At 43.5% G+C, this 22,755-nt stretch overlaps 1 protein-coding gene across 1 annotated transcript; it reads right to left on the reverse strand.

Moving 5' to 3' along the window:
• Positions 1 to 1,023: 1,023 nt before the first annotated feature.
• Positions 1,024 to 22,193, reverse strand: LOC145419011 (protein obstructor-E-like). Its single transcript, XM_080287263.1, has 4 exons — positions 22,123 to 22,193; positions 3,114 to 3,335; positions 2,532 to 2,720; positions 1,024 to 1,597 (listed from the first exon to the last, which is right to left on the reverse strand). Exons 1-4 carry the CDS (start codon positions 22,166 to 22,168, stop codon positions 1,146 to 1,148), a joined length of 909 nt encoding a protein of 302 aa, XP_080143389.1. The 5' UTR covers positions 22,169 to 22,193; the 3' UTR covers positions 1,024 to 1,145.
• Between the last annotated feature and the right edge of the window lie 562 nt (positions 22,194 to 22,755).

The following is a 22,755-nucleotide window of genomic DNA, read 5'->3' on the forward strand; positions in this document are numbered from 1 at the left end:
CACCAGGTATCTAAGACCATATGGAACTAATTCAAAGCAAAGATAAATGGCTAACAATGGAGAATAAACATCACTGGCAGCATATTTGTGCAGTAAATGGTATGTCCTGAGTCGCCAACACAGTACTGCTCTCTGCTCGATTCGTCGCGAGGCTGGACTGATAAAAACTTTGCCGTCTCTCGCAGTCAGCACAGACACTGATTTATTGTTGTTGTATTTTACTGGATATTTCCTTTAACAGACAGCATTAAATTTTTCATGTAACTTTTTTCATACATTTAGTGGCTTGTAAAATATCTCGCATATACAGTAGGTTACTGAAATGAGGTACTGGCGAAAGAATGGGGGTGGATGTATTGGTTTACATGTGTGTCCCACTCAGATATACAGGGTACAAAGACTATAGTAGATATATCATACAGACGACACAGTTTTCAAAGTATTCATGGTCCAGGGAAGACACTGTTGTGATCTTCTCTGTCTAGTTCAACCCAGCTGTGAGCGTCTGAGCGTCGTCTACGAGCACGTCATTTCATAGCATTGGCAGAATCTACACATACAGTTACCTGCAAACCTACTGTATATATAACATACGCACACTTTCTACATGTAAATGTTCACATACAAAAAACACGTTTACATTTGGTGTTGTGGTGTGAATGAATCTATGTACGAGTTATACGAGTAGAGCCATTATCAAAGCCAGTTTGGAGAACTAAAGGTCGAACTCATCAGGGAGGAGGAGTTTGGTTTGTGTTCTACGTATGAGGAATATGATGAGCAGGGCTGCACATTATGTCCTCAGTATTTTGTCCAGAGATGTTTGTTTTGGCGATGGCATATTCGTGTGAAACCGGCTTCAGGCTGTCCTAAAGGTCAGTGCTTTTCATGGAAAGTGAGGAAATGGTTAATTTTATCATAATTTATTTACAAACAGAATAATAACAACTAATCCTAGAGTCGAGGAATGCACTGGGCATAATACTTTGAGAGGACTATATACAGCGCCCCTCAGGGAGTGGCTGTTGGGGCCGCCCGGGGCCACACCCCTCGGAGCAAACAATCTTTGGGTGAGGGAAGTTTGTACCCGGAGAGTGAGGGGCGGCCCTGGTGACGGGCGGCCCCTACTGGCCCTCAGGCGCTGCTTAGTTAAGGGGCACGGCACCGGGGATGGGGGCAGGCCGGAAATTGCCCCCCTGTGGCAGTGGACGGGCAGGTCGGGGGTCGGAGAGGACTGGTCGCAGGGGCAGGTTGTTGTCAGGCTCCAGGAACTGACCCTCATCTTGGAGTGGTTCATTGCGGGATGGTGGTGGAGGGCGGCGGCGCTGTGGGGGACGGGGACGGAGCTGGACGGGGCGGCCATCTCCGCCGAAGGGTCTGTCACCGCCTCCCTGGAATTCCTGGCCCTCCGGTGGTGGGGTAGTGGTGGGTACCTCACAATCCACAGTGGGTGGATTGACACAGCGGCGGGACTGCTTGTCGAACACCAAGGTGGCAGGGCAACGCTGCAGGCGGGGGTATCCTCCCTGGCACGCCCAATACCTTTCACATGACTTGCCCAGTGGCACGTTGGCATTGGGGTCCTCCTTACACAGAGCTGGAAGGGAGTCACAGCATCAGTACCCACGTTTAAGTTTGTTATTAACCATATCTTGACATACAGGTTTTATATAAGTGAGCAAGGTTAAGTGCAGAATTGTCTTTTTGAACTGTCTGAGCAGTGTCATTCTCAAATAAAACTTTTGAAACTATATACATTTAACATTCAGGATATTCCTTTACCGTGAAAAAAAAAAGCATCAAACTTTTTACATGGCAAAGTAAAAGTATTTAAATTTGCATAACGCCTAGTACCGCTACTTAGATAATGTGTTATGTGTCAGTCACGCTCACCTCCGACTTGTGTTTCAGCAATAATGATGCCACAAGACAGATCACTGTGCTGAGAGTTGTTCGTGGAAATGAAATACATTGCTAGAGTCTGGAGGAAAGTCATATTTACGTACCATAGAAAATCACCTTCAGAAAACCTTATGTCCTATGTACTTCTTTCTACCAATTTAAGAGTATATGGACTGTTTTTTGGAATAAAAGTGCTAGTTGTCCTGGCATTAGAAAAAAGTACTGTAGTTTGTCAGTTACGACTGGCAAACTGATCTGTGGACTTAGTTTCAATAAACCATTCTTCACACTGTGGGTCCTCCTGTGGCGTTACTGTAAATGAGACACGGCTGCCAAGGGTAAGCATGGTTGCCATGCATGACATTATGCTAATTATGCAAGCTAAGCAAAATTACAATACTTTTGACTTTGTTACATAGACATTTCGATAATTTCTCTTATCTAAGATAAAAAACTGGCAAATGTACATAGCTTCTTGGAAGCTTTAGCTGAGAATGAAGCAGCTCAAACAAAACTGTGTACATCCTGTATAAACAATCCATATTCATGACTCACATCAACATCACCATGTTAAATGGAAAAAAACCTTGTACCTCGTCCCCTAGCATGAGAACTGTGCCAATACTCACGGTGCTTCTGGCAGCCACCCACATTCTGAGGCCAGTCACAGGCGTGGGTCTCCTCGTTGTAAAGCAGACCACCGATACAGAACTGCTCTGTGGCCGTTCCGTTCCAGCAGGTCCAGTAGCGGGTGCAGGAGGTTTCGTGCCCAAAGATGCCGTACAGCCAGTCACAGTGTTCCGTGGAGATAGGCGGGTCTGTGGGAGAAGTTAAACTGAGTAAAGGTAGCTTAGGTTTAGGTGATGATGTTACAGGACTGGCGCTGTAGAGGTCCCTGTGCATTGTTGAGACTGATTTAAGCTAGGTTAGGTTCTGTGCAGAGACCATAGTACAAAATTACTAAAGAACATTGATTATGATTGCAGTGTTACAAGAAACAAAAACTGTTATTTCATTAATTTTACATTAAAAATATCTTATTCACTAGTATGAAAAATGTTATACAGTACTGAAATACTATGTTCTAGAACGATAGTTAACAATGACAGTAAAATACAGAACCGTGGAATTTTGTGGTTAGGTGACAGACACATTTCAGTTGGACAGGCCAGCTGGGTGAAATGGCCAGGGAGTCGTGCATGGAGACTTACTGGCCAGCTGCTTGTTATCACAGTACGCGCCCCGCCAAGGATAGTCACACCCCTCGGCGATGCCCCTGTTCCTGCCCACGAAGACGAGGCCGTTGGGGCAATCGTAAAGCTGTGGGGTTCCAGCCACACACTCCCAGTAGCGGTCACAGTAGTCAATATCGCCCACTATCCGGGTCTTCCTATCACAGGGGTCTGGCTGTGCTCGCTGTTGCTGTGCCATGCCTGTTGGGGAAGAAGGAGAGGAACGGACTACTTACTCCGTTTGGGCCGCAGTTCGCAGTCCACATTGAAGTCGTAGTCACACACACCGAACAGTCCTTGCGTCCGCTTTCCCGAGTAGACCAGTCCATTTGGGCAGGACTGGACCACCGCCTGTCCGTCGAAGCACTCATAGTAGAGGTCACACTGGTCCTCGTGAGCAGCAGTCCTTGTCTTGGTCTTGCATGGGTCAGTGAACTGGCGCTGGCCCAAGGCTGTCAGGTCACGTCAGGTTAGTATGGTTAGGGAGTCATATGGGTCATAATGTCAGGTCGATATAAACGTCAGATGTTAGTAAAATTAGTCTCTACTAACTACTACATACATAACTACGAATACTGCTATATATCTGCAGGCTGTAACTTCGCTCTCTTAGGATGTCTCAAAGCATCTCTTCCTTACCAATAAACTTCCTCATATTGGACGTTAATGTTTTCTTGCATGTTGCTAATAGAAAATGCGTCTGAGTTACAAAGATGATAAGTACTGTATCATACAAGAGAGTATTAATGTATAAAATGTAAAATGAATTACTTAGGAAGAGGTGCTAGGAAACCTCTCGGACCCACAAAATTACAGCCCAAAGTCTATTCTCTTGTCCACCTACCATATTCAGGTAACTTGGAAAACAGTGGCACACCATCACAGTTCACTAACATTATTCTTTATCCTTTTTACTACGAGGACGTCTTTACGCTATTCTTGCTACTACCAGACGATTTATTCATCTTAGGAGTGGCTTTTCGAACTTGAAGGGTGAATTATAGCCCTCACTAAACCCTTTACTACAAGAGAGCTTTCCTAAGCTGAATGAAAGCGTCCGGTAGCAGCTAGAAAAAAAACTTACGTATTCCTGCTGTATAGGTAAATATGGTCCGACAAATTTCCGTTTACTAATGTATAATCATATAAAAAGGGTGGCAGAGCAACCTATCACTGCTATACAGTTAAAGCTCATTAACACTGTTCTTTAAAATATATGGTACAAATAGTTTCCATCAACCTGTACAGTATATATTCAGCTGACGAGATCAAAGGGAGTTACAGAATCACCTCGTCAGCGCTCACCTCATTAACCTTATTCTTTAAAATATGGCACGACAGGTTTCCATCAATTTGATTATATTCAGCTAACGAGAACGACAGAGTGACAGAACCACCTCGTCAGCGCTACCACCATCAAAGTTCATTAACCTTATTCTCTTAAAAAATGTGGTGCGACTAACCCCCTCCAGCTTTCACTTTTCGTTGCGACTCTGGATGTGACCAATGGGAAGCCGCAGTACAAACACACGTTGGCCAATCAGCGGACGACTCTCATAACCTCGGCACCAACAACCCCCCCCAATCCACCCCACACTCCTCAGCACTCCCTTCCCCCGTCCCTCCTGTTCCTTCTCTCCTCGGCACCCCTTGCACCACTACTTCACCACTCCCTCCTCAACCTCCCGCCCTCTTCTTTCCTCGATTCGCCCCTCCTCCTCTCTCCCCTGTTCTTCTCGGTACCCCTATGCCCCCCTTCACTCCCTACATCCCCCACTTCTCTCTTCAATAGCTCCCACATCCCTCTCCCCTCCCACCCCTAACCTCTCCTCTGAACCTCCCCACCCACCCCACCCTCCTCAGCAGCAGCGAGTGAAAGTCCTTTATGTGTGTCAGTGAAATATGCTACTTGTTGCCACTGCACCGCCTTGGGAACCTGGATGCAAATTCGACTGTTGTGTGTCATATTCCAGAAGACTTCAGCTTGGGGAAAACTGTTTGTCTGCTTTAACGATCTTGGTGCAGTCGATAGGCATAAATTCTAAGCCTTCTTCAGGTAAAGGAAGCGAATTTGTAAGTGATTATATTTGCTTTGGTCAAGCTTTACCCCCTGTACTCTGAATCAACCACATCAACCCAGAGAAAGTCATTTCTGTTTTATTCCTGCTGCTACCAAAAGCCTTTCATTCAACATGAGAAGAATCTTTTGTTGCGAAGGAGTCAGTTAAGGATGTCTAACCTGTACAGCTCGAAGATTCTTCCCTGATCTAAGTAAAATCGTCTGGCATTGGCAAGAACACCCTGAAAACAGACGTGATCGTGATGAGAAACTTTAATCCGTTCACTACAGGGACGTCTTATTGCAATACTTTCTCAACACAGTCTCGGGAAATTAAACAGGGCGAACAGACTTGCCAGCGATTATGTCAAACTTTTATTAGTGCACTGAATTTTAGGCTCTTGAATCAGATGACGTATTTTTTTGGGCTAATTGTTGCTACTCCCTGACGATTCATTTCCATTTGGGAAAGACCTTGTGTTCTAGAGACGCTGATGAGGGCTATCTCTAACTACTGCAGTTCGAGGTCTCTTCTACTGTGGAAAGAAAAAAAAAAAAGCTTTGAAACTAGAGTAAAATAAGAAAGAGGTCACCAAATAAAAGTGGTTAATTTATTTTGGCTATTTTCATGACGCCATTCTTGGAGATCATGCTGGGTGGTTTTTACAAAACTGCTCCTTCCCATCATCATCATTATTTTCCTAACAGCAGTTCACACACACACATACACACACACACACACACACACACACACACACACACACACACACACACACACACACACAAAGCAGTGGGCAGGAGCCCTTTTGTTTTGCTATTCTTCTCTTCGACTCTTGGAAAATATATCAAAGGTGTATTCTCCTCCGTAACAAACTCCTCGAAAGAACCACTGTATCTGTTGCTGTTTCATCTCTTATGTGCTCCGTTGTGCTAGAAACAAGTGGGGAAAATCACAGAAGCAGAACTACCAAGACAGTGTTTAGTGAAATTGTGTCACCCTGTCATGCACATCATTCAAGCCTCCAAAATCTTGCCTTCACTTCAAAGGCAAAAACCATCCCTGCATACAGTGTCATTACCGTTTATCATCATGTCCTCCTTCAAAAATTTCTTTACAGTTTATCATCATGTCCTCTTTCAATAATTTCTTTCCACCTCGTCCTCCGCGTTGCGAAGATATGCTACGAAAATTAGCCACACATGTTGCCATCCATCACTCGCTCCCACCACTGCAATTCTAGCTTATTGCTCCAACCTCGCTCCCTCAAATACTGCTTTCTGTCTTGCCCTCAGTCTTGCGCAGCGATATGTATTGCTAAAGTTTACAATGCAGCAACAAGCTATCATTTTGACATGGCCTGACCACAAGCAAGTAAGTATGAAGATATTATTTTACTTTTTTGACATGAGAGCAAGAGAAGTAGTTGATAAGACCTTTGTAAATTCTAAATTAGTCACAAGAATCATCACATACTTCAGTTTAAAAAATTACAAAGAGATGGGTAGGACATAAAAACAAATTTCCCTGATAATATGGGTAAATCTACGAGATAACAGAAAAGTACATGTACTTGTGCTAAATTCCATTAGTAGAAGAACGTCTTTAATAGTTTTATTGCAGATGACATCACGCGATTTCACTCAATTTAAGCAAAACTCTGTCACGCTGAAGATACTTAAAACTGTCTCCATTAACTCTTTACGTTTGATGGCTTCTTTCTTGTTTTGGCCAAATCCAGACGCTTAAATAAGGGTCTCATATTGAGGATGTTACACCCCCTTTCACTTCGTCTCCAGGGTGAGGTACCCCGAATATCGACTTAAACAAGATCAATGTCATATAAAAACTACTACTACTGGCTATACCGTTCAGTACCTTTCACCTCCTTTTTGGGGTCGGGGCGTCCACAACACAGTACTCATAGGAATAAGATCAATGTCAAGTAAAACTGCTTGATTTAGGATTCGGTCCCCTTTCACCTTGCTTTTGGGTCAGCCATAGAACTCAAACAAGATCAGCGCCACGTAAAAAACTGCTGACATATACTTTACGATTCAAGACCCTTTCACCTCGTCTGCAGGTCGAGGCGCCGGGTAGATATAACTAAAATAAAATTCATGTCTGCTAAAAACTATTAACATTTTCTATAGGAGTCAGATCCGTTTGCACCCGGAATGAATAGGATCAACATCGTATTACAAGTACCAACATAAGCATTTCGTGCTCAGTCCCCCCTCCTCTCATCTTGGGGTCGAGTTATTGTTAGGAACCATAAAAAATGCCACATAAAGATTGCTCATACATTCTGTAAGATTTAGTTGCTTTTCATCTAAATGAGATCACTGTAAGGTTATGAAACTATGCCTATTTATGAGCCAGTTTTGATTTAGTCCCTTACATTTCAAGGAACGACTTTAGCTATTTTACTCTAACCTCCAGACGATTCAGCTTGCCACTGGGAGACCTGCACAGCTCTCAGGGTTAAAAGTACCACATATCAGCCTGACGATTCAATTCCCTATCATCTAGCTGGCAAGTCGAGGTGCCCGGAATGTGGAACTAAAACCAAATCAGTGCGAGTTAAAAGCACAAACATTAATTTTACTATTCTGACGTCTTTCACCTAGTTTGGAGTCTTTGAGTATATAGTCCTAAAGCAAAATTACTGCTACATAAGAACTTTTTTTTTTTTTTTAAATAAAACTTTCATCTTAACTAAATCCAAATCAGGGCCACGTAAATACCAACATTAGCTTTACGAATCAAACCCCCTTCATCCTAATTAAAATACGATTTAGGTCTAAAAGACTACTAATATTCTCTTTATGATCCAGTCCCCCATTATCCCAACTAAAACATGATCAGAACCATGTTAAAAGTACCAACATTAGTTTCACGACTCAGTCCCCTTTCACTTGGTCTGCACGTCATGTCTCCCCACGATTATGGAACTAAAACAAAATCAATGTCAGCCGTATGTCACTATTGTCGAGTCGAGCTGAGTTGAGCTGAGAAAGTGGCGTTGAGCAAGGAGAAGGTTGAGTAATGTCCCTGTGCTGGGCGGGTAACGGTGTCGAGTAACGGGACGGGAAGGTGGTGTTATGGGAGGGAGGGTGGGACGCAAGGTTAGGTGCTGGGTGTCCTAATTCGCGGACTAATATACTATCGATTCCCTGTCGTAACTGTGATTTATTATTGCAGGATGGATGGTAACATCAGAGCTGGAGTGGAATAGCAGAGGACGCCGACTCACAGGTTTACAAGCAATTCCTGTCGTAACTAGATCTGTATTGAAAGTAAGGGCAAAGAAAAGAAAACGCAGAATCTTGTTGTTACGGGAGGACGAGTGGGAAGTCGAGGGTTGGGTGAAGGGTGTCCTGGTTCACATACAGGTTTAAGATATACTCTCCGTCGTAACTATGATCTGTTTTCGCTGATCTCTTGCTATCGGGTGAGGGTGGGGGAGGGCACTGTAAGACGCGAAGGCTGGATGGTGGTAAGTATCCTGATTCACGCACACATATACGATCGATTCCCTGACGTAACTATGATATATTACTGCAGAAATGACTAGGAAAAGATAGCACTGAGCCTTGTTGCTAGGGGAGGAAGGAAGCTCGTTCCACATATGCTCTAATTCACACACGAATTTACGATCGATTCTCTCTCGTAACCATTATCTGCTGTCCTTGGTTTCCTGTTGTGGGAGATGGTGGCACGGGTGGATGGGATGGTTAGGCAATTAAGAGCCCTCGTTCAACATGTGTCCAGATTTACATCCAAATTTACGATCGATACCCTCCCTTAAATCGAATTTGTGAGCGCAAGAAGGGCTAGAAAAGCACAGCACAGAATCAGTCCATGCCTCTTGTTCCTCCTGCAAAACTTGCGTTAGGCAAGTAATCGTAAGTCTGTGAATCCTCATCACATGGGTCCTGATTCACACAGAGATTTATATACAATCAGTTCCCTGTCGTAACTAGATCTGTGTTTGGAGGAAGGACGAGGAAATGACAGCACAGAATCTTTTTGCTGTGGGAGGGAGGCACGGTGGGTACGCAAAGGTTAGGTGGTCATGCTTGTCTCCCACGCCTCCTGATTCAAAAGCAAAATTACTGTCGATTCACTGTTATAAATCAGCACTGGGTGGCGGCGGGTTACTTTTCCAGTGACAGATGGCGTGTTCGTCGACTCTACGGATCAGTTGCCCTTCAGGACCCATAAAAGGCTTGAACGTGCAGAGTAGAGCTGCCAGTCCATGTCGCGCGTGTCAAGCCGGCCGCTACGATACACATATACTGTACATAAAATGTGGATTTGTTTTCGCAGGAAAGGCAAGAATGGAAGGACAGCAGCGAATCTTGCCAGATACCTTGTTCTAAACATAGAAAAAATAAATAAATAAAGGAGTGGATGAGTAAACTGGGAGTGTGTCGTCCTGTCTCGGCTACCTCCCTTTCCTTGGGGGAAGCAGCCTAGGTATATAGAGAGATAAACAGATACAGTATAATCGATTGTTATTTACCAGTATCCGGTCCATGCTGTGTCCTGAGTCACAAACTTAAAGCCTGTCGTAATGCTGATTTTACTACTACATGCAGGATAATGAAAAGGCAGCACAGTTTTTCCATTCCTAGTGTTATGGGAGGGAAATATGGTGGGACGTAAAGGTTAGCAGGGCTTGTTTCAGATGTGTCAGGAACACTGTATTGCTGCAGACTCCCCCTGTAACCAGAAAGAGTAACAGAGGAGGAGACATTGTCTTGACAGTCTGCTCTCTTGGCCTAGCAGTCCTCATATGTACCCGACACTTTCGCATTTCACCACTTCATATCTAATACTTGCAGTCCATATTAAACAAATTCTAAAGTTGTCTTACAGAACTGGCGTAAAGGTATTAGCGGAGGCGTTTATGACATCCGTGGGGGAGTGTCATATGAAATATTAGTCATGTGTGTTTTAAAGAAATTAAAATGACCAAACTGCTCTCACTTTCAGTCTGTGATAGAAATTGTGTCCTTTCAGATAACAGACCACTTCTCTAGCTAATCTGGTGAACAAGACTGATCAATGCTTTCTTTTTTTAAATTAAGATAAAGTCACAACATCCTTGAATGCAAAATGTGGTCCGTGAACCTCCAGATTCTCAAAATTACTATATACTCCGCCAATAAATCAGCCTGTCTTTTGCTTTACAATGTCACGTTGGTAATCTAAACATATCGGAACCTTGAATCACATCTCTCTGTCTTCTGTCTGACGCAAGATCCTGTTTGTAATGGCCTCGTCAAAGAAACCTCCAGACATATCCATTCCTACGCAGCAACGGCCCTTCTTCCCACAACCCATCGACCTTCCTCATATACTTCTGCGGCCTGCGAACATCTCTTACTTTTCATCTATAGTACAAGAACACCACTGTTGGCTGAAAAAAAAAAAAAAAAAAGGTCTTCTGGATGTTGTAATAATATACAGAACAAAGAAAAATACGTCATCGCTTGGAAGGGATTGAGTAATAAATGCAAAACAGTAAATCGTCACATTCAAAGCCGCAGAACACATGAAAATAGACAACAGTAGTTATAACCCCCCACAGAAAGGCATGATAAATGGCAGTCGAGGCATACCAATTTATTTACCTGTGGGACTGCCTTCAGGAAACCGATCACTTTTATTACATATTCTAGGTACATATAACCAGTTATAAATGCCTTCAGGAAACCGCTCATTTTTATTACATATTCTAGATACATATAACCAGTTATATTCTCACTTGATCAATTTATCATCAAGCCTTGAAGGACGGTTGGGATATTTGAAGATAGAAACCTTCCCTTTATAGGTTCACACACACACACACACACACACACACACACACACACACACACACACACACACACACACACGCTTGAGATTATAAAATTGCTGTCAGCCACATGGATTACGCTAGAGTGAGAGCAATTGTTAAATTATTCACAAGAGATTTGCAGCTCTCATGAGCCTTTTAAGAATCACAATTTACTGTGGCATGGTACTTATGATCTTGTTAAAATCTTCAGTCCGGTTCAGTACAGAGACGAGACGTGTACTCTATGAAGTCTTGCGCAAGTACTCAGTGTTTATCTGCAACTTATAAAACCTCGCGGGGAATTTGAGGACAATTGCCATAAGACATTGTAAGATACGATTCTTGCTTATCATCAGCAGTTACAAAATTAAAGCCAGTTTAAACAGCCTTTGGATGATTAAGTGAAATCGAAAATTAATGAAAATGGGTGTAGGACTTTTACGGGAAGCTAAAATATACAACGATCTTTTATAGAATAATCCTGAGGTCATATTGAATAGTGCTGATATGAGGAAAGTTATTTATCAACATCAGCCAAGGTAAATTGACAGCTTGTTGCTCTCTCTCTCTCTCTCTCTCTCTCTCTCTCTCTCTCTCTCTCTCTCTCTCGTGATGCTCCAAGAGGTGACAGGCAAAGTGAGTGAAGTTCGGGTGTGCTGTCAAATTCCAAAGGATGCAAGAGGGAGGCTTAGGAATTGTGGTAAGTGATGTGTGATACTTCAGGTGAATAAGGCTGACGGCGAGCAAAGTGTGATAATTTAGATGCGCAAGGTTCAGTTACTGAGGGAAAGTGTGATGAGAAGCGCTTGTTGGAAATATTGAGAGATTAGGGAGTGGCACGATCAGAGGTAAAAGGAACGTGATGACTTAGATATATAAGGCTGAGTGATTAAGGGGACGGGTGATGAGAAGTGACCGGTGAGAGCACAGAAAGGAGAGTATTCGACCGTGACGATTTAGAAGCATGTGGTTGAGCGACTTGGGCAACGTGTAATGAAAAGGAAAATACTGGGAATCACATGGTTAGATCTAAGAACCTATTATGAGAGGCAACTGGTGAGAGACGACAGAGAAGGGAGTTTGGGGAGTAGCCTTCCTGGAAATAGTGGCGAACAGTATACGAGGAGGAGTAACAGTAAGTGATGAGGGCAAAGTGTGATGAAAGACGTTTGGTAGGAGCACAAACTGGAGCGTGTTTGACGGGATGATAAACTGTGGCAGACGTGAGCGTGTCGGGATGCTGGGTATTTAGTGGTGAAAATTGAAGGCAGTGCATGTATTATGAATGCGATAACTGGAGAGGAAGATGTGCAACAACAGAACAGTGAGTGGTTGAAATCAAGGAACAACGACAGATGCTTGAAGAAAGTACGTGAGTGGAGAGTGACAGAGATAAAACAGCTGTGACTGAGGTGAATGCTAAGGTAACAAGCGAAGAGAAATAAAAATACTACACGTAATTTGAGAGTACGACGAGTTCAGAGTAAGATAAATAACAGCTAAGTAATTAGTGAGAATCAAAGGGGCCCAAGAGGCAGATTTATAACAGAATATCACAAGCTGAAAAATGAAGGCAGTGGGTGTAATTTGATGTGAGTACGATGAGTTCACAAAAAGATGAGTAACAGGTGAGAGTCAAATTTAGGTGTAATGAAAGGTGTCTGGTAAGGGTACAGATTGGTGACTGAGGTAAGTAGTGGAGTGTCAGGTGGTGAAAAATGAAGGTAACGAATGTAATACGAGAGGAGTACAGAGGAAGATGAGGAACAGTAGAACAGTGGGTGAATTTGAGGTTAGTATGTGTGTGTGTGGAGGGAGGAAGTATTAGGTGGTGGGAACTGAGGTTAATAAGTATAGTACGATATGAGTACGGTGACTGCAACAGAAGATGATTAATAAAATAACAAGGTTAGAGGACAGATGGTGAGAGAGAGAGAGAGAGAGAGAGAGAGAGAGACAGAGAGAGAGAGAGACAGACAGACAGACAGAGGGCAAATAAGAGGAGTGTAAAAAGTGTGTGTGTGTGTGTGTGTGTGTGTGTGTGTGTGTGTGTGTGTGTGTGTGTGTGTGTGTGTGTGTGTGTGTGTGTGTGTGTGTGTGTGTGTGTGTGTGTGTGTGTGTGTGTGTGTGTGTGTGTGTGTGTGTGTGTGTGCTTAGGTCTTATGTGGCTTCTTCCTTCTTTCCCAAACCCCAGTTCCTCATTGGTCTTCCTCGAAACTCACCCCCACACTTTACTGTACATAAACTCCTTCACCAAGATGTCTTTCTGTGTGTATATATATATATATATATATATATATATATATATATATATATATATATGGGGTGGAGAGGTATATGATAGAGGGGGGTGTGAGTTGGAAGCAGGGCAGTGAAATGGCGGGGGACAGGGCGACTTGGAGGCGATTTGTTTGTGGCAACCCCAAACGGGATTGAGGCGTCTGGCAATAGATATATATATATATATATATATATATATATATATATATATATATATTGCCAGACGCCTCAATCCCGTTTGGGGTGGCCACAAACAAATCGCCTCTATTAATATATTAATATACCAAGAGACGGATTTTCTTTAGCTCAGGAAAAATCTCTAATAGTAAAAAGGGTTGTTAAATGCTGTATAAAACTCCATGTCCGAAAAGTCTCTCCTAAGCTGAGTAAAAAAGAAAAAAAATCATCTGAAAAGAGGAAAAATATAAAAACGAAGTTATTTTACTGTAAGGCTTATCCCCTTCAACCGAATCACGTTTTATTTCATTTGATTCTTCCTCCTCACAGACAATTTTTGTCATTTAAGACTAGGTTTTTTTAAAACAACGGAATTAGACATCTTCATTAAACGCTTCCCTACTGGAGATACTTTCTTAATTCACCAACATCGTCAAGAGAGAGCATGAATCGAATGAAAAGTACGTGCCCAGGTTGAAAGAGACTAAAATCGCCCCCCTTTCTATTCCTCCTCCCCACCTCACTCCCTCCGGCTGGGGCCCCGACTAGAAACAGGTTTAGCCAACAAAAGTGAAAGTAAAGGATCGACATTATCTTAACACTCACTTAGGCTACGTGTACCCGGCCGAGCTCCACCTCCTCTCCCTCAGACCTCATCCCATTGTCTCGCTGTTTCACTCATTCGCTTCCTGGGCTTCGAAACATGTAACCCAATTACAGTTGCCTCTACAGCCTTCACAAAAATTGGTTTTCTGCAGCAGTGACCCTCCTGCAGTTGACAGTCATTTATTCTAAGCCATGTTCCTTCTTCTCCCCGCTCTTCCTTCTCCTCCTCCTCCTCTTCTTCTTCTTCCCCTTTAGTCCTAGGACGTCTTCTCATTGCATTCTCTTATTTCCAGACGATTTTATTGAAGTTTGGAGACTTTTCAAACTGGTGGAGTTGGATTTAGACTTAACTGACCCTTTCTATACGAGGAGATCCCCTCACCTGCATCAATAAATTTTGCTATCTATAGATGGTGTGATTCCATTTTTCTTTTACTTTCTTTTTCTTTTTTTCGGTCCTTCATCCTTCTGGTTCTAATACCTATTTCTTGTGTGTTTCTTGGGTATTCTGAGTCTCCATGTCTGTTGAGAGTTTTCATTCTCAGACGTCCTGTTTCTCCTCCAGTTTTTAAGCTCTTCCTGGGCGATCTGATGTTCTCTGTCTAGGTTCATTGCAGCCAGTAGGACATTCTGATTTTCCGTACCCACTTTCATTTCTATAACTGTTCGTTGTTATTCTTCCCATCCAGGTGAACCACAATGACGCAACACTCGCGATCTTATTTTAAAAGGTTTCGATCTCCTTCTGTCAGGTTTTTGGGACTGGTTCTGTGGGTTCCAGTCCACCTCCATATGTCTTGTGGTGCTCCTGAGTGGGTCGGGGGGAATTGAGGTCACTTGTACTGTTAGTTAAATGTGGAGAGAGAGAGAGAGAGAGAGAGGGGGGGGGAGGGAGAAGCAAGCAAATCTCCTTATAAGCGAAAGAAGAGTAGGGAGGAGTTAGACAGACAAAAAAAATCATTGAAAAAATAAAAGAAAGGAGACAGCCAAGAGAGAGAGAGAGAGAGAGAGAGAGAGTTAAAGAAAAACCCAAAAGAGAAGAGGCAGGGGTGTGGGGGTGTGGGCAGGACTTCTGAGAAAGGCAGAAGCGTAGCCTAGGGAAATACCTTACCTTTGTCTCTCCCCAACCCTGTGTCGATCTCTCTCTCTCTCTCTCTCTCTCTCTCTCTCTCTCTCTCTCTCTCTCATACACACACACACACCTTCTCCCTACGATAAGCTACCACTACGAGGGAGCCATCCTAAGTTGCATATAAAAGAATTGCGTTTGCAAGAGTTTCAAAGTCGACATAACATGGAGATAATGGAATAAAAACTCAATATAAAAGCTTCTCCTCTTCTCTTCCTTTCACCTTCTCTTATCTTCTCCTCCCCCTTCTCTCTTTTTCCATCTTCTTCCTCTGCCGCCACAAACACCTCCATCAACTTTCAAACTATGGCCACCCTGTACTGCCTCTTTTAGTGGCCACCAGAGGGATTCAATTTACGACACACACTTATCTCTTCGCTACGTGCTCGTCCTCAGGCAACTGTGTAAGAGATGGATGATTTATTTTCTTCTTACATTTTTTCTTGTAGTGTTTCTATTTATTCCTTGAGGCTTTTTTTCCCGACCCCTCAGCTGCGTTGACGTCTTCTGTTTTAATCTTACTGCTGCCAGAGAGACCCGTAAGTATGATGAAGGTCTTTGTATTTTATTTTAATTAGCGCCTGTCGATTTTATTCAGTTTAGGAGACACCTCTCACAATGATGAGGTAAAAGCAATTTCTACTATGCCTTGCAGCCCGAGGACGTAGTTTGTAATATATTTTGGTTGGCATCTGAAAATTAAGCTAAGCTGACACCCCTCCTAGTAAAGAGGTAAATAATTTTGCGAAATATCCTCTCCGATTTCATCACCGTTCCTTTTCGAGTTTTTTTTTTTCCTCTCACGATAATCTTTTTCGATTAATTGGTTTGTATTTGGTCTGTGTAGCGTAAAAGGAAGGCTTAATCTTCAGTTGATAAGTTCAGCAGTTCTCTCTCTCTCTCTCTCTCTCTCTCTCTCTCTCCCTCTCTCTCTCTGTTTCCTGTGTCTTATTGCTCCTTTGTTCTCCCTGCTTCTTCAACCTTCTGACTCCTCGTCCTTTACTGTCGTTCTCTTCTCTTATGGCCTCTCTCTCATTTTCTTTCCTATTATGGTTCGTTCCCTGTCACCTTCCTCTCATCTTTACCCTCTTCTCTCTCTCTCTCTCTCCATTTGCCTCTCTCTCTCTCTCTCTCTCTCCATTTGCATTCCTCTCCCGTTCTTCCACAGGTCCGTTCCTTCACATGCCCCCTCCCTTCACCGTCCCTTTCTCCATCAGACTACTACCCTTTGCCTACCTCTCCTCTTCACTATTTTTTTTCTTAATCTTTTCTGTTTGAGTCATGTCTATTTTTGCCATTCGCTGCCTGTCTGACTTTTATTTCCGTGTTCCTTTGCTTGTCATGTTTACTTTTACATTGCTTCATCCATTCGTCTTTCTATACTTCCTTGTTCAATACTCTACCTGAATCCTCTCTTATCTGTCTTCTTTGCTTTAGCCATATCTAAGTTTATGTAACCTGTTCCCCTCTCCTTTTAGATTTTCCTTCGATCATATACTATACCTGTTTTCACCTTTCTTTTGCATTCTTCTCTGCTTATATCATCTCTGTCTCCGCCTGGGCACTCTTCGCGGACTACTCATGTCAGTTCTGTCCTCAACTCCGTGCTTCCTTCTCCTTTTTTGTTTCCTCTGTCTTCGCTTTTCTTCTTATACCCACACCTTATCGTCTCTCCATTCTTCCCTCGTGCCTCTTCTCTCCTCTTTCATCCTTCACCATACTTATTTTGTATTCCGTTTAATTGTGTCTATCATTATTTTTCATCTCTTCCCCACCCAGACCTTCTCATCCAAGCTCTGTATTCCCACTTGTCCTCTCTCATCCCCTCTTTGTCGTCTTTCTGATTTTCTGTTTTCCTTTATAAGTCGTCTCTATCTTCACTTTTTTTTTTTTCCTCCGCTTGCCTGACCTTCTCATTCCTTCTTTGTATTCTCGCTCTCCTCTCTTACCCTTCACCCACATTCTTTTTTTTCTTTATATTTCCTGTTTTAGTTGCCTTTGTCCTCCATTTTTCCTCTCTTGTCTCATTCCTCTCTCTTCTTCTGTCGTACCTTTCCCCACTTCTCTGATTCCTTTCTCTTATCATTCTTCATCTCTCGTCGTTTCATCTTTGACTTTATTCCTCTGTCTACCTGTCAAATCTCCTCCTTTCTTTCCACTATTTTCTTTTCTTTCCTGTCCTCTAGTAAACAGATAATGAAAGATGCATCTATTGAGCATCGTCTTATGTCCATAATGTTAACATGATTTTACTTTTCCTTCCAAGTTAAATAGAATATGTTTTCCATTCATCCTCTCCTATGAAACATCCATGACAGTGTTTCTATGTTGCATGACAGTTTTTTCCACCGTATTCTGGCGACTTTGGATGGGGGAGCCTTCATGCTTCACTGTCCTTACCGTCGACTGACAGAAAATAAACCAAAGTCACAATCTCAGTAACAAATGGCCTCGAAAGGACCGTTACAGTGGCGCTGGTACTGTTTGCTTTTCTCTGTAATCCTTTCCCCTTATCTCTTCTACTCTCTGCCCAATTCTTCGTCCTTTCCTCTCTTAAGCCAGTCTCATTTCTTCTCTTTCCCTCCCGTCCCTCTTCTTTGTCTCCTCTCTCTCTCCCTCCGTCTCTCCTGCGCACCTAGACAAGCTCCCGACGACAAAGGTGAGGGTTGGGGGAGGGGGTCGGTCTGGCTGGGATCCGGTACTTCAACCAGTTATAATGGCGGCTGAAGGTGACCCCCTCGTCCACACCCACGGCTCGGCTCTAACTCACTCACAACCTCTTTTTCCAACTTCTATTCTCAGACTGTATTCCTGATGGCTAATTTCAGCGTCCGTTCCCACAGTCTACTTTCTGTCAATTCCTAACTTCTATTTTCAGCCTCTGTCCATAACCTACTCTCCTACTTCTTTATTTTGTGAGCTTTCGGCGCGGCTCTAACTCGGCTTACAAACTTGTTCCTCTAGTATCATCTTTTCACTGACTTTATTCCCGATATATAGTCTCACTCTGTACCTTATTTCCCAACCTGGTGGGGCAATACAGGACGAGGTGATAGATACAGATAGATAGCCTGACTGAACGAACATTGCTGTTGTTATTTTGGCTGGTCGTATGAAAGGAGTTGGAGGTAAAAAGTTGGCTGGGACGAGTCTTAGGTTTCACTCCAGGTTTTCACTTTCGTCAGCTGTGTGTGTGTGTGTGTGTGTGTGTGTGTGTGTGTGTGTGTGTGTGTGTGTGTGTGTGTGTGTGTGTGTGTGTGTGTGTGTGTGTGTGTGTGTGTGTGCATTCTCGTGCAAGTGAGTCAGCGAATGTGTGTATACGTCTTGGTAAATTCGTGTGTGTGTGTGTGTGTGTGTGTGTGTGTGTGTGTGTGTGTGTGTGTGTGTGTGTGTGTGTGTGTGTGTGTGTGTGTGTGTGTGTGTGTGAACATCTTAATGTGCTCATGAGTGGGCTTCACTATGTGCGTGTGAATGTATGTATCCGTGAGTACGATTGTGTGCGTGTATGTAAAATCCTTGGTGTATCCAAGTGGGCTTCACTGTGTGTGTGTGTGTGTGTGTGTGTGTGTGTGTGTGTGTGTGTGTGTGTGTGTGTGTGTGTGTGTGTGTGTGTGTGTGTGTGTGTGTGTGTGTCGTAGTTACACATATGTTTCAGCAAAGTCACAGTATTCTGCTTGGTCATAAAGGCTGAATCGCCAGCAGCTTTCAAAAGAGAAAATCACTTTCACTGAGCACAGCGGGTACTGATCGTAGAGATGAGAGCTAACACAAACAACGTAAAACTTATTTGTCTTTATTTAATATTATTGTTGTAATGTATGGATTATAAGAAGAAAAAAATGTTTACTTAGAAGATAGAAAAGTTTCGATCCGATGTGGATCTTACTTCTTCTCAAATCTCTCTCTCTCTCTCTCTCTCTCTCTCTCTCTCTCTCTCTCTCTCTCTCTCTCCATTCACACGTTCGTCTCCATTCACACCTGGAAAGGGTCCCTGCCAAGCATAAACTGTGTTGCCTTCTAATTAAACAACTTTTCCCTACGTGGATAAAGTATTTTCCACAAAACGACCGCAATTTACCCAACATCTCTACTTTTCCCCTACAGCACGATGATAATTTTATTAGTTTTTTGCTACCACCGGACGATTTTATTCAGCCGGAGAGAAACTACTCGATCTAGAGCTGGTGGACGGAGCTTTCCTATTAACCCTTTCAGCACGAGGCGTTTCCAAACTTCAGCATGATCGTCTGTATCACGAACAAACTGAAATACGGTGGTTGGATTCCGTATGTTGAAATATTTATTTAGAAATCAGTTTATATTTACGTTCACGGCAGATTGAGCCCAAGGTTTCTCACGTAAAAGAGCAAATCCAAACAACTCCTGATTTTTACTTACGACCAGACCATGACTCTCACAGTTTGCTGAATGTGTAGAAATCCTTGTGCTCGTCGGTCTGAAACTGAAAGAGGCGACTGAAGGTTTTTCGATCACTTAATGCCACCACGAACGTAGTCTGTTCATCTGCCCCTAAATGTTCGGTAGATAACTACGGGCTCCTCCACGTGACTAGAAATCCCTCTTTTCAATCAGACATGGTACTCTAAGCTGCCCCTGTTTTGTGTCACTAACTTCTGCGCAACTCCTATTTTATTCAACCTTCTTCAGTGTCCCGTCTCATACTTCTGCGTTCTTCTCCGCCCCTACCTTATTCTTCAACATTTTTCACCGCTCCCGTCGTAAGCCTCTGTCATTTATGCCGGCCTTGTCTTATTCCTCTATCTTCTGGGCCTCTTTGTCTTGATCAACCCTTTACGTTTCTCCTATATGTTCTTAAATCAACTCTACTGCCCTTCGTTCTTCCTCTTCCTTTGTCAATGCCCCCATCGTGTGCCTCTGCCTTCTACGTCGTCCCCACAGAGCGGATCAGAGGACATAAGCGCCCACTTCACCTGGGTTCCTTGACCTGCCCACACCCGCATCCAGTCTCCCGGGATGCTACCCACACTTTCCCTTCAACCCGAGTTTCCTTGTAAAAACGGCATCATAAGACGACCCTCCCCCCTTCCTTTTCCACAACCCCTATCTCTTCCATTCCTTTATCTTTCCACAATTTTCCCTATCCAGCGTACCCATACCCTGCACGATCCCTGTCTTCCAGAAGCCCCTTCTCTTTCATTCTCCAATACTTCCTCACTAATACTCTTTCCTCTCCCACTGCTCTCTTCCTTCTGCAGCCCCTCCCTTCTCCGATTCCCTTGCCTTTCACAACACCTTTTCCTTCCACAAAGCTCCCCGTTACATCGCCTTTCTCTTTCACTCAAATCTCTTGCCACTTCCTTTCCTGTCTCTCCATTCCCTTCACATAACCTACCTTTCTCTTATTCATGCCATTCACGTATCCACTCTCTTCCTCACCCCTTCACATCACTTTCTCTTCATATGCTGCGCCGACCTCCTTCCCTTCACAGAAAGCCCTTTACCATCCACAAACTATCGGCAGCATTATTAAAGTATGTAACATGCAACCTCCAAAGTTATGACGTCAAAATTAAAATACCTGTGAGGATAGGAAATAGACTGCATTCCCCTGTGCATGACTCAACTTACAGAATCGGAAAGGTCAAACTTTATTTATTTTCCTTGTATTCTATTAATATTGTAAAAGAAGGAACAGGGGGAGTTTGCTTTCTCTTTCGCGAAGTCAAATTAACAGTACGACCATATATCTTTTTCACGTAATCTTTGTCTACCCTCCCTGAATACAACGCCACAACAGTATACCAGACCCAGGCAGCTGCTCACCATTACGGTCCAGGGTGAATAATAGAACGCCTGTAACGCATACGAATCACTGCCTCCCAACCCACACCAAAGCCTACGTCACTTAGGACAATGGTAACTCTGAATGACGCCGGTAATAAGAATCAACAGGCCAAGACGGTGACACTCAGACGGATGTAACCTATACGCAAGACCGGGGTAATATTGCGTTTTCCACCTCTCGAAGAGTTATGAAAGACCGATACTGCTGTCTCGTAAGAAAAATCTGTCAGACTTGCAGAGAACTCTGAACTCAAGAGTTGTTTAGTTAGATGAGTTTGCAGGAGTACTGGTATAGAAAATATTCCAGTTCGGCCGAGTTACGGAACATTTGTGAAGTTAAAGACGGATTTCTTAGGACTGATATTGCTGATGATCGTCTAGTTTGGATGCTGAATCAGAAGACTGAAATTAATGACGATTATTCCAGTCTGATTGAATTACGAAAGACTGATACTTGCACTGATTCACTGGTCGAGTAAGGAACTATTTTGAGCGCCTAAAACCTAAAATCTAAGCACACAACATAACAGTATCGTACACACACCTTAGATCGTCACCTTCCCCTAGCCTAACCCAGCGTTATAACCGGCGTCTTAGCTGGGTATAGACGTGCCGAGACGGTCGCTGACACCTGGGCCTCTCTCCCTCTCTCTTTCTCTCGCCCTTTCCATTTCTTTTCTTATCTTTCTCCAGCTAATACGTACGAAATTATTTACTATTTGTTCATAATTCGCCTTGACCATCGTGGTGTCGCTTATGAAAAGGGATTTTTTTTTTTCAGTTCCATGTCGAGAATTATGTTGCACTGTCACTCTCTTTGAAGCTAACACTGCTTAAGAAACACATGTGGTGAAACAGGGCATGCAGTGGAGTCTGGTACTGAATGCGCATTTTATTGCACATCATGGAATGTGCCTTAAACAATATTTTTAAAATCTATAATGGTTTATAAATTGTTTAGGTAAATTATTGTCACTGATATCCTACGTCACTGTCGACAGAGGAACGGGAAGTAACGAGGCACTTATGGAGGGAGGAGTTAGGAGGCAGCACAGCACTTACCGGCACCCGCCACAGCACACAGGAGCGCTGCTGCCAATATCCTCATTATGTCTGATATCCTTCCTCGGTGACGTCTAGGTGAGGAGTGGTCGAGGCCGTCCGCACCACAGCGCTTATATACACTCGCCAAGCCCCGCCCAGCCCACGACATCCACAGGTGATGAGTGGAAAATTCTCCCCTTCGTACTGCCATATTTTCTCCCATCGCCGCTTGTGTAGAGGGAGAGTGATGTAGGGGTTGAAAAAATACGACGGGAAGTAAGGTAGATATGCATGGTAATCGAGGAATGAGAGATGTTAGGCAAGAACTTACTGGCGACCGTTCCACCCATCTTTCCCTCCCACCTCGCCTGCCTAAGCAACTTTCTTCCCCTCCAAGCTGGATCACGGCTCCATGGACACCAACAGAAGCGTCATCGAAATCGTCTTCCACCTAAACCTCCTCGAATGGGCAGGGGATTCGGCAGTAGGGTGCGGGTTAAGTCTCAGTCTTTACTCTCATCATATAGAAAATCGAAGAGTCGGTGGTGTAATGGTGAGTGCATCCAAACCGCAGCTGGAAAAACCTGAATTTGACTCCCGGGCCGGTCAGACTGTTGGACAAAGACTGTTTCCTCCTTTTACAATTAATGG

Source organism: Coenobita brevimanus, chromosome 14, assembly GCF_032717465.1.
Source record: "Coenobita brevimanus isolate Jiangsu-jjx chromosome 14, ASM3271746v2, whole genome shotgun sequence".
NCBI classification, from domain to species: domain Eukaryota; kingdom Metazoa; phylum Arthropoda; class Malacostraca; order Decapoda; family Coenobitidae; genus Coenobita; species Coenobita brevimanus.